Source organism: Falco peregrinus, chromosome 19, assembly GCF_023634155.1.
Source record: "Falco peregrinus isolate bFalPer1 chromosome 19, bFalPer1.pri, whole genome shotgun sequence".
Classification (NCBI taxonomy): domain Eukaryota; kingdom Metazoa; phylum Chordata; class Aves; order Falconiformes; family Falconidae; genus Falco; species Falco peregrinus.
The window spans coordinates 2,979,733-2,991,312 of record NC_073740.1 but is presented as its reverse complement, the minus strand read 5'-3'; the positions used below and the strand labels follow the sequence as shown (position 1 = coordinate 2,991,312).

At 49.6% G+C, this 11,580-nt stretch overlaps 1 protein-coding gene across 1 annotated transcript; it reads left to right on the top strand.

Moving 5' to 3' along the window:
• The first annotated feature begins 822 nt into the window (after positions 1-822).
• LOC106112476 (vigilin-like) lies at positions 823-11,175 on the top strand. Its single transcript, XM_055792397.1, has 16 exons — positions 823-898; positions 1,036-1,210; positions 1,817-1,970; positions 2,521-2,736; positions 4,388-4,594; positions 5,072-5,287; positions 6,133-6,339; positions 6,554-6,661; positions 7,211-7,315; positions 7,813-7,891; positions 8,814-8,953; positions 9,259-9,363; positions 9,626-9,739; positions 10,071-10,157; positions 10,321-10,452; positions 10,755-11,175. The coding sequence occupies exons 1-16, from the start codon at positions 823-825 to the stop codon at positions 10,962-10,964; spliced, it is 2,331 nt and encodes a 776-aa protein (XP_055648372.1). The 3' UTR covers positions 10,965-11,175.
• Positions 11,176-11,580: the final 405 nt, after the last annotated feature.

The window sequence follows — 11,580 nt, the reverse complement described above, 5'->3', positions numbered from 1 at the left end:
ATTAAAATATGAAAACAGATAAAGAAGAGACAGGAAAGTAAAACCCAGCTGCAGGATTAGGCCTCTCTTCCTAATGTTCCTAACCTTGAGAGGAGAAACTGTTAGGCTGCATGATGTACTGTAGTGGGCTTTGCAGGTAGTTTTTTGTTTGGCTGATTGTTTTTCTGGGGGTGGGGGTTCTAGAAGCAGTTCCGGCAGAGTCTGCTACCAGGAGGCTGTGGTATTTACTGTGGGCTGCGAGACTGTACCTGGAGCGGAAGGGAAGGTCACGCTCGGTAGAGCCTGTTGTGGGAGGGATTGCAGAGGAGCTGGAGACACCAGGAGCTGCTTTCTGGGCCCCAGGTGCTCACGCACGGTTGGTAATCAAGGCGTAAGTTTTTCAGGAAGAGGCAGCATCCTGGGCCCTTTTTTGTTTTCTCTCCAGGGTTCCACAAGGGTCTTGCACTGACTATGTGTACTTTGGGAGACTGGTTTTAAAATTGCACGCCATTAATAATTGCTAGATTAATGAGAGTATGCTTTAACAACTTGGGGTGTCCCCCTTTCCAAGACCCTTCTTAGGCTGCACATCCTCTGCCTTCTTAATGAGGAGCTCTGGTTTTGATGCCCCCTGAGTTTCTGTGTGGTTCAGCAAGAGAACAGGGCAGCAGACTGGCCCTGTAGGTGCTTTTCAAGAGGCCGGCTGGAGAAGTGCTCAGTAAACGCGTCATTTGCCTTCCTGGAGTGACTTGTGTGCATCTTGAATGCTGCTGGTAATAGTGTTGCCTCCTCTGTCTCTTCCAGTGGCATACCCGGATTGTGTGTGTGTGTGGGAAGTCGATGATGAGCTCGGTGGCAGTTTTGACCCAGGAGAGCTTTGCCGAACACCGCAGTGGCTTGATGCAGCAGCAGGTGAAAGGTGAGAAGACACAGCTGAGTTCCTGTGGTGTGCCTCTAAATAGAGACTGCGCAGGCAAGGTTCCTTGCTGTTAGCCAAGCTCGTTCCATGCCTCCGGCTCCCCCTAAGTGTCCAGGCACGGCGTTCGCCATTCCTAGGCTGGCGGCCTGCCAGACTCTGGCTTTCCACCAACAGGAGCACATCGGTGGTGCTGCACAGTGCAGGGCCAGGCGGAGGCAAGCCTCAGATCTTCACAGAGCTCTGGCTAGCAACGCTGTCAGCCGTGGGGCAGGGCATGTGCAAGCATGGGTCATTGGGCTGCAAGAGAGCCTCGTGGGATCAGTGTGCTGGATTGTCACTTCCTCCTTTGCTCAGCCAGGTGCTGGGGAAAGTCAGTATAACCGTATTGACTGACTCACTGATGGGTTTCGGCACCCATTCTCCAGCTGCGAGCTGGCCCGCTTGGCACAGCCCAGTGCACAGCTGAGTCGAACATAAGCTACAGGCTTTCCCTGGACTCTGCCCCAACTAGAGTGCTTCTGCTTCTCTCTGCCTTCTTCCTGAGCATGTGTCTGTCTTGTCCCCTTCTGACCTACAGCCTTGCTGTGTCCCTTTGATTTCCTTCTGCTTGGCCTGTTGTCCCCTGATGAAGCTCCTCTCAACAAAGTTGGTGATAATGTGCTGTGTTTGCTGCCACCATTCACTTGCACGTTTGCTTCCTGCATCCATAGTGGCACCTACTGCAGTCTGTGCTGTGCTGAGCTCAGCTGTGCTCCAGACTCGGCTGCTCTCCACAAGCATAACTGTAGCAGGATGGATAGTAGTGCACAAGTCCTTTGTTGTCCCATGTTGATGATGCCTAAATAGAGTTTCACTGCCTCTGAATGGGGGCATTCCTGTGGGGAGAGCATCTCATTTGCCTTGTTTGCTTCACCCCAGTAACAGCTTTAACTCTGAAGAAGAGAAGGATCCTCCAACCTACGAGGAAGCCTTCCCTGCGCTCCCTGAGAAAGCACCATGTTTGGAAGCTGCCTGGGAACCTGCTGGTCCCTGGAGCAAAATCCGGCCAATAAAGGCTTCTGTCATCACTCAGGTTGGTGGGAGTGGGTGTCTTATCTCCCTCCTTTTCATCCTTCCAAAAAGTAGGTGAAGTGAAGCTTTCCCTGGAGTATGAAATCCCTTAGTGTGTCGGAGTAACTGCCTCTTTGCTGTCCTTTGCCCTGGGGCACAAGGAAGACTGCAGCTGAATGCTAGGACTGCTCTGGAGGGGGAGGGATGTGTTGAAAAACTGCCCAGAAAAAGCTCTGCATCCCTGTTCCACAGATAGCTGGAACAGGCCTGAAGGGAGGATCGCAGAATTCAAGGAGTGAGTGCTAATGCATTAAAGTATTCCCCCTCCCCCCCCCCCCCCCCCCCCCCAATAGCATGTTCTTTAGGAAAGCACTCAGTTTGGGACACACTGCTTGCTGCCCTCGTACTGCAGCTGGTGTCTCCACTGGAAAGGCTGATGGGTCGCCTAAATCTGGGAACTTAGTACGCCAGTGAAGTCCTCCTGTATGGCAATAAGAGAGGGAGGCACTGACAATCAAAAGCACACTGACACCTTGCTGTGCCCTGCTTTTGTCTGTCCCGTGGCTGAGCAGGTGTTCCATGTGCCACTGGAGGAGAAGAAATACAAGGACATGAATCAGTTTGGGGAAGGCGAGCAGGCCAAGATCTGCCTTGACATCATGCAGAAGACAGGAGCTCACCTGGAGCTGTCTCTCGCAAAGGACCAGGGCCTTTCGATCATGGTCTCTGGCAAGCCGGAAGCAGTCACGAAGGCTCGGAAGCAGATTGTCACTCGACTGCAGACTCAGGTGAGGGCATCTAACTGTTTCTGCCTTCATCTTTGCTCTTCCCCAAGACTTGCAAATGCTTTGAGACCCTTGGGCCCGTGTGCTTGTAAGCCAAAGAGGTATGTTGTTACATGACTAATCCAGCTTTGCCATACGTTTTCAAAGCACCCAATTGGCAATTTGGAATGAGAATGAGGCTTAAAATAGGGTTCCAAGGTAATTACAGGCCGTGGTGTTGCATGAAGCGTGGAGTCTGCGATCTCTGGAACATTTGAGTTGCAACCAGTGACTTTGTGCTGAGGTGCTGGTGCTGGAGGGGGTGCAGGAGCCTCACACACAAAGCTAGTAGTGTGTGAGAAAGGGACTGTGCTTTTCCCAAAGTCCTTCAGAGGAGAACGTGGAAGGCTGGGAGAAAGAAAAATAGAGAAAAGGAAGTCCTGCCAAAAGCCAAAAGCTTCGGGTCAGGGTTCTGCCTTGTGTAACTCAAGCCACACTGGTAAGGAGCCACAACCCTGTTGTTTCGGTTGCTTCAGTCCTCTAGGTTTTGATCTCTTACCTTAAGGTTCTTGAGCTCATAGTCAAGGTGGTAGCTCTTGTTAGGATGTATCGCAGCCAGGTGTTGCAGTGTGTTTTAAAGTATAATGCCAAAGGTAGGTAATGCAATGTTAATACCATGTCTGCTTAGCGCTGTTCAGCCCCTGTGTCATACCCTGCCAGAGGAAAGAGAAAGGAACAAAACCCTACATCCACAATGTGCATCTGAAAAAACAGTTCAGGTCGTGCCGCCACAGATCCATGAGCCACTGTTCTCAAATATACCTCCTACTGCCCTGGCCCCAGGTCTGGAAGGTGTGTCTGTATTCCAGCTTCTCTTAGGCTTGGCTGGCTTCAGGACAGGAACACAGAGCTGAAAAGTCACACCGAGTGATCTTTTCTTCATCTTTTATTTTTCCATTATAGCTTGAATTGTCATTGTCTGATTGCTGTTAGTGGTTACCTAATCACAGGGATCAGAAGCACGATAGCAGTCATCAGCTACCAGACCTGTAAAAACTCAGTGAGAAGGGAAGAAGTCAGGAAGCCCTTGTATACACCAGCCCTTTAATGGTAGATTGAGAAGGACCCCTTTTGCATGTGGGGCCTTCTAGAAGCAGTCCCAGGAGCCGCATGTGCTACACTTTAAGACACCTTAGCACTTAAGTAGCGGTAAGCATCTGCTAGCTGCCTGCCTCCTGCAGTAGGTTTCTGGTGTTGAATTTCTCTTTCCTAGGAGTCATACTGTATGTCTTGTTCTCTGTAGCCTTGGCAGCAGATGCCAGAGTTCAGATAAACTCCAGCTGTGCGCTGTCATCTCAGTTGTTGTCTGGTGTCTTACACTGGAGGAGAGGCACCTCCTCGTCTGTGTCAGAAGGCCTTTGCTAATTCAGAGTACTGCTCCTGTGCAAACAGAAGGGTTTTGAGGGAAAGGTGGGGTTTATACTCCTGGCATGGAGGCACTGTAGATCAGCTGGTACAGTGTCAGCCCTCGGACAGAATGTGCTGGGAAGGCGTTGTGTTTGCTCTGAGGAGCAGTACCACTGAGCAGCGTCTACCTTGCTTTCCCTGGCTCTGTTCCTGTGGATCTGCCAGTGCAGGCAAGGCTTTTCACAGATGCTTGGTTCTTCTGCTGCAGGCTTCAGCAACAGTTGCCATCCCCAAGGAGCACCACCGTTTTGTCATTGGAAAGAAGGGTGAGAAGCTGCAGGACCTGAAGCTCAAAACTGCAACCAGAATGCAGATCCCCCGCCCAGATGACCCCAGCAACCAGATCAAGATCAGCGGCACTAAAGAAGGGATTGAGAAGGCCCGGCACGAGATCCTGCTTATCTCCGCTGAGCAGGTACCTCAGTACTGTGATCTCTCTCATGGCATTAGCTGGTCAGCCATTTTGCTTCCCCATGGTATAGTTGGAGTTTGCAGCCACCGTGGCTACAGTCAGTGGCTAACGTTAGCCTGAACGGAGACGTATACTGTGCCACTCGCCGGCTGTATGAGCACCGCTGCCAGGTCCTGAAACTTCTTGTGCTGCGTTTTGTCCATCTCTGAAGCCAAAACAAGCATTTGATAGTTGAAGCGACGCGTCTTAGGTGCCAGCTGAGATAAGGCAGAAGGTCACAGGGGTGAATATCGTAAACAAGGAGCAGCAGCAGCAACCGTATTTGTAGATTGAAAGAGGTGGAGATCTACAAGCCCGCAAACTGAGAAGGTTGCTTGGGCCAGAGTGTCAAGCAGGACACCCCTGGGAACTTAGCTGTGCCTGGCAGAGACTGTAATATAGAGGGCAGCTCCCACCAAGGTCTGTTGCGGGCTCTTCCAGGATAAGCATGCCGTGGAGCGGCTGGACGTGGAGAAAGTGTACCACCTTTTCATTGCTGGCCCTTACAACAAGCTGGTGAGGGAGCTCATGCAGGACACAGGGACGCGCATCAACATTCCTCCTCCCGGTGTCAACAAGACAGAGATAGTCTTCACCGGAGAAAAGAAGCAACTAGCCCAGGCTGTGGCTCGAGTTAAGAAGATCTATGAGGAGAAGGTACGGATGGTCCATAAAGCTTCCCACCTTCCCCTGGCACCTGCTCCTAGGCACTCTTCCCTTCTTGTTCTACTTTTGTGCATCCCTCTGTTGCATCTGGCTCAGCAGCCCTTGCAGTACATGACCCCGAATCTTACCATTTCCTCACTCGGCAGAGTGGGAGCTGGGCTGATACTGTCAGGGAGGTGACAGATTTCTCGCTTTTCTGTATCGTGGGAATTAGCAGGCCACCAAGAGCTCCCCTGGCTCTTGTCCACACCGGTGCTACTAAGGAAGGAAAGAAGTGTGAAGTCTACAGTGGTGGCCAGCTGACAGTATCAAAGTTGCTACCTAAGTAGAAGTTGCTGAAGAGTGAATGTCACTCCAGTTTATTTCCCACAGCCAACGCTGCTGTGAATATCCTTGTTGTGGGTTGCTGGGCTGTTTTTCCTCGTGGTTAGGTCTGTATTTGTACCAGTCTGGATTTCAACAATCAGCTTATAGCCTGCGTAGTGTTGCATCACAGCACTGCCTGGGAGACGGCTGGGAGTTGAACCCTGTTGTCCGATGGGGGGATGGGGACGACGACGATGACATGCCTGTGTGTGTTTGTGGTCTCTAACATGCCGTGTCCCAGGGAGCTTGACACAGCATGCTAGTTTTGTACTTCCCCTGTGAATTTTTGAGCACAAGGCTTTCTGTAGGCAGGGGTCCAAGGGGTGCTAGGGTACTGCTGAGCCACTGTGCTCAGCTTGGCTTTGCTCTTTGCTGGGTGCAGAGTTTGACTGCATCTTGTGCCTCTTCCTGTCGCTCTTGTCCTTCCCCACCCCCTTGTGATTGATGCCTCAGTGTCTCTGCCCCTACAGAAAAAGAAGACTACTACTATTGCAGTGGAGGTGAAGAAGTCCCAGCACAAGTATGTCATCGGCCCCAAGGGAAGTTCCCTGCAGGAGATCTTGGAGAAGACTGGAGTCTCTGTTGAGATCCCACCCACTGACAGTAGCTCGGAGACACTGATACTGCGAGGCGAGCCTGAAAAACTTGGGCAAGCATTGACTGAAGTCTATGCAAAGGTACTGACAAGATGGGCTAGGCCTCCTTTGAAGGTCCCGCGAAGATACATTTGTGAGCACTGACAGGTGTAGTGGGGGTGGTCTCTCTTGGGCCATTAGAGGTGCAGCTTAGAAGTCAATACCGGAGGTGCAGCATGGGAATTGGAACTGAATTGTTGTGAAGGCCTCTTCCAGTTTGTCCATCAAACAGCTCCTCTGTTTTTCTGTCTCTCAGGCCAACAGTTTTGCCGTCTCCTCGGTCTCTGCCCCCTCTTGGCTTCATCGTTTCATTATTGGAAAGAAAGGACAGAACCTGGCCAAAATAACTCAGCAGATGCCAAAGGTATGGGTGAGCTGGTTAGCTTAGCACCCCCAGTGTAGAAAAACGTTTAGTCCAGATCACTCGTCATGGAAGAGTGAGGTGTATTCTAGTGTGGGTAAAACCAGGGGGAAATGACACAGATCTTTGCTGTTCAAGGGAACCCTCTCTTTTACTGCTGCAAACACTGCTCATCCTATGATGAGCCCTTCCAAGGAAGCTTTATGTGGTGCTGTTTTGAGAACTGATGTAGTAGGATACCTGGGAATGCTGAGTGCAACAAGGGCTTCTCCCTGGTGAGTTAGACGGTATCTAGATAAAGGCTAGATGAGTAAACTTCTCCAAAGCCCTTGCAGAAACCGGGACAGCACCAGAGCCTTGGGCTCTAGGCACTGCCACATGGCCGAAATTGTTAAGTTACTGACTCGTAAAATTGTGGGGATTTTGTTTGGGCTTTTTGGGAAAGAGCGCATCTCTTAGTGGCAGGGATTGATGGTGTAGGCCTGACCAAGAGCATTGGCCTGGCTTGGATCTTGGCAAATTCTTAAGAGATTCATTGTCTTTCACCTCAAGGTTCACATCAAATTCACTGGAGGAGAGGATAACATCACTTTGGAAGGACCTACAGAAGATGTACATGTGGCTCAGGAACAGATTGAAGCCATGGTCAAGGATCTGGTGAGCTGGAGTTACTAGTTCCAGTAAGAAACTGGGGGAAGAAGGGGAAACAGAGCAGAGGTGATGAGGTGTTTATCACATCCATATGATGTCCTGACATGCTTAATCGAACTTGCAGAAGACAAATTGTGTGGCAGGTGGATGGCACCCCTTGGTTATGAAACTCATCCATAGCATTCTTGAAAAGTCAGCATTAAATTTTTTGGTGCAGAGAAGGAAGGATTCTCTTTGTTATAGCTGGAGAGGCATATAAGTAAGTCTTTTCAATGTTTCATGAGCACAATGCTCTCTCCTCAAACCAGAGGAATGCTTGTGCTCTGCCTAATAGCAGGAGAAGTGCTTGTAGCTGACTGCTAGTGAGTCAGTGCCAATACTGGCAGTAGGCAGTTACTTAGGGCACGAGACAGAAGCAGTGACCTGCCCTACCTGGCCCTATGTAATGTAATGTGTAGTGTAATGTGTAGAGTGTAATGTAATATGTAAATAATTCTTTTTAGATCAACCGGATGGATTACGCAGAAATCAACGTTGACCACCAATTCCACCGACACCTCATTGGCAAGAATGGAGCTAACAGTAAGTGGAGTGCCTTTCTAGTCCTTCCCATGCTCACACTCTTCATGTTTAGTAGATCGTATCAGGGGCTCTGTAGCTCACCCAGTGTGCTGTCTCCATCACCTTTCCTCTGCTTTTCTGGACTGGTGGTGGTACAAGGAGAGAAATGGGCCGTGAGGCTTTAATGTGTGAAAGTACCTTGGGAGCCTGAACAGTAGTGGAATTACTTTGATGTGTCCTGGAGGAAATTTTTTTTTTTTTCATGCGTTGCTCTGTGTGAATGACATTTTAGCAGCCAGTTGTGGGTGGTGGAAATCTGCTTGGTGAGCTTCTCCCTGTAGAGGAATGAAGGCGGTGGGCTGATTAGCATTGATAACGTGCAGCTGTGGCCTTGCCTCAGAGGCAGTGGGTTGATTGACATGGATGATGTGCAGGTGTAGCTGGTTCCCGCTAAGGGGTTAAATAGCCCTGTGGCTTGTGGGAGAGGGTGTCAGATGTAGGAGGAGCAGTGTGGTCTGGCCTCTGGAGGAAGGTGATACAGCACTGGCAGTGGAATATGGCCAATGGTAAAGCCTTGTTGTGGTCTGCTAGTTTGATAGTGCTGCAACATCTCCCCAACAAAGAGTCTGGGGTAGAAATGAATGATTGCCTTCTGCTCTAAATGTGATACTGTTTGGGGAAGAAACACGCCTCGCTTTGACAAGGGAACAATTGGCTCTGTAGATGCCACAGTATTTACTTGTACAGGTTCTCGTGTGGCACAGGTCTGCTCTCACTGAACTCTGTGGTGAAGAGGCAATTTCCCCTGTCTCAACCCTACCCCACTGAGCCCTTCTCAGAGGCGGGTTTACTTCTTCAACAGCCTCTGAGCAGTGATAATCAAGGTGCCTTGCTTGCAAGTCTTTGCCTAGCAGACTGCGTCACCACAGTCCTTGCCTTGAAGTTAACAGGATTAAGGATCTGTACAAGGTGTCTGTGCGCATTCCCCTGGACAACGAGAAGAGCAACCTGATCAGAATTGAAGGAGACCCACAGGGGGTCCCACAGGCCGAGAAAGAGCTGCTGGAACTCAATTCCTGTATGGTGAGTGAGTAGGACGTGATGTTTGGGAGACTGCAGGGTTTGGGCTCTCGTGTTCCCTTGTAACCTTCTGGTGTGAGTGTGTGCCCCTTGCCCACCGAGCACTTGGATCTCATGACAAGTGCAAGTTCCTCTTCACAAATGTCTTCCTCTGTTCCCTCGGGTAGCCCTTCTCTGTCAGCCTAGAGTGAATTTTATCTAGAGAAAAGAGGGACAGTGCTGGCAAGTAAACTGTTGGGCAGCAAACCGGTAAGTAAAAGTATATAGCTCTCTGGCTGAACACTCAGTGTGAGCTCTGTTCTCATCAGGAAAATGAACACACCGCGGACCTAATCATTGAGCAGAAATTCCACTGCACCATCATTGGGCAGAAGGGTGAGCGGATCTGGAAAATCCAGGAGAAATTCCCAGAGGTAAGGCTTTTTAGGAGATGAGGAATCCAGAGGGGTTATTTCCTAAATGGTTAGTAGGCCTGTCGTCACTGAAGTCATAACTTTAGTGGCTCTGTAGTGCAAGTGTCTGAGCAGATAGTTCTTTTAGCCAGAGGCCGCTAACACGGTTACCCGTTTCTGAATGGGAAAAGGGGATGTGTAGGATCCCCCCAACCTTTGCATGTGTCTGACACAAGGGTTCTTGCATTTGCTTGAGCTGACTATAAATGACCACCTCCTGCAGGTTATCATCAACTTCCCAGACCCTGCACACAAGAGTGACATTGTCCAACTCAGAGGTCCCAACAATGAGGTGGAAAAGTGCACCGAGTACATGCAAAAGATGGTGGCAGACCCGGTAAGGAGGTCTTCTGTCTGCTGTTCCCTCCTACGTGCCTGGATAACCCTGGGGCAAAGCAGAGCTCTACTGGCTTGGGTAGAGCTAAAACACCTCAAGAGGAGGGAGCTGTCGACGCTGTTTTGGCTGAATGGAGGCAGGGGGGTAGTACCTCTTATGTGAAGGCTATAGGGGAACGTACTTGCCTTTGTTTAGTCTTACAAGTCTCTCATATAGAGAACTTCCTTGGGTCTAAGCCTATTTTCAAAAGCTTGTTTATCAGAGTTCCTGAAGTCAGGCCTCACTTGCCACGACAGTGTAATCTTCAGTTCTCCCTTCCTTTCTCCCTTAGGTTGAAAACAGCTTTTCTATTTCTGTCCTCATCTGCAAACAGTTCCACAAGAACATCATAGGGAAAGGAGGTGCCAACATCAAGAAGGTGAGAGATTGTTCCAAACTCAAGTGCTTGTGATGATCACTGCCTGCAGCAAAATCCCACTGGATGCTCTCTCCTGCTCATTGGTGATGTCAAATATAGCCTGCAAGGGCTTTTCTTCTGAAATGGGACACTTCTGAGATTTTTTTTTTTTCCTTTGTGGCAGATCCGTAAAGAAAGCAACACCAAAATTGATCTCGCAGCAAAGAACAGCAACTCGGAGACGATTGTTATCACAGGCAAGAGAGCAAACTGTGAGGCTGCTCGCCACAGGATTCTTGCCATCCAGAAGGAGCTGGTAAGTGAAGCAACTGGCCTTTTGCGGTTGAGGGACTTGAAAATCTTGCTAGAAGACACAGATACAGATGTGGTTGTAATGGGTGAGGGCAGGGAGGAGACAAATGTGTCTGTCTGTTCTTGACTCGTAAACCGAAGTTTGTGACTGCTCCTGTCAGGAGTACCCAGTCTCCAAGTCCTCTGCTCAGGCATGTCTTCCAGATCTATAAAGCTCCTAGCAAGGTGGGAGTTAGAGAGTAAGCAGAGTGGGTGCAAACACATTTCTGCAGCTTGACTCAAGAGGCTGGTACTGTCCTCCCTTAGGCCAACAGCACAGAGGTGGAGGTCTCTCTTCCTTCCAAACTGCACAATTCCCTCATTGGTGCCAAAGGCCGCTTTGTCTGCTCCATCGTGGAGGAGTGTGGTGGAGTCCACATCTACTTCCCCACCAAGGGCTCTGGCAGTGACACCGTGACCATCAGGGGCCCAGCCCAGGGTGTGGAGAAAGCCAAGAAACAGCTGCTGCACCTGTGAAGTAGCACAAGGTCTTAATAAATAAATAAATAAATGGCAATGCTCTGTTTGTGTTGAGAAAGGAATCTAGTCTGAATAACTAGAAAAGAAAAGGTGGGCACCTGAAGGAGGGAAGGAGACCATCAAGTCAGGAAATCGTTGGAGAAAGAAAATGGAAAGGTCTATTCCACCTAGATCCCCCCTATTATGGATGGAATGACTGGGTGTCCAAATCAAAAGAATATGTATGTAAAGATGTTGTGTAACATCTCAGGAAAACTGTATAAAATAAGTAACTTCTCACTGAAAACTTGGGAGCTAGTTTGTCCGGTGCAAGTCAGCTAGCTCCCCGACATTGCACGAAATAAATACCTTTGCTGCTTAAAGACAAAACTGGTCTGTGAGCAGTTACTCTGTGTGCCATTTTGGCATCAATTTGGCGAGCCAGGCAGGAGAACTCTCCGCCGGTGCTGGAATCCAGGGGCCTGGGGACCCTCGGGGCCCTCAACTGGATCTTCTGTCAGTGAGACTCCCTAACACCTCGACTTCTCACACAGGTGGACAAGGACTTCTGCACAACAGAAAAGGTATTTATATTTATTCTTTGTTTTGAATATTTGATTGTCTTAAGATCTGG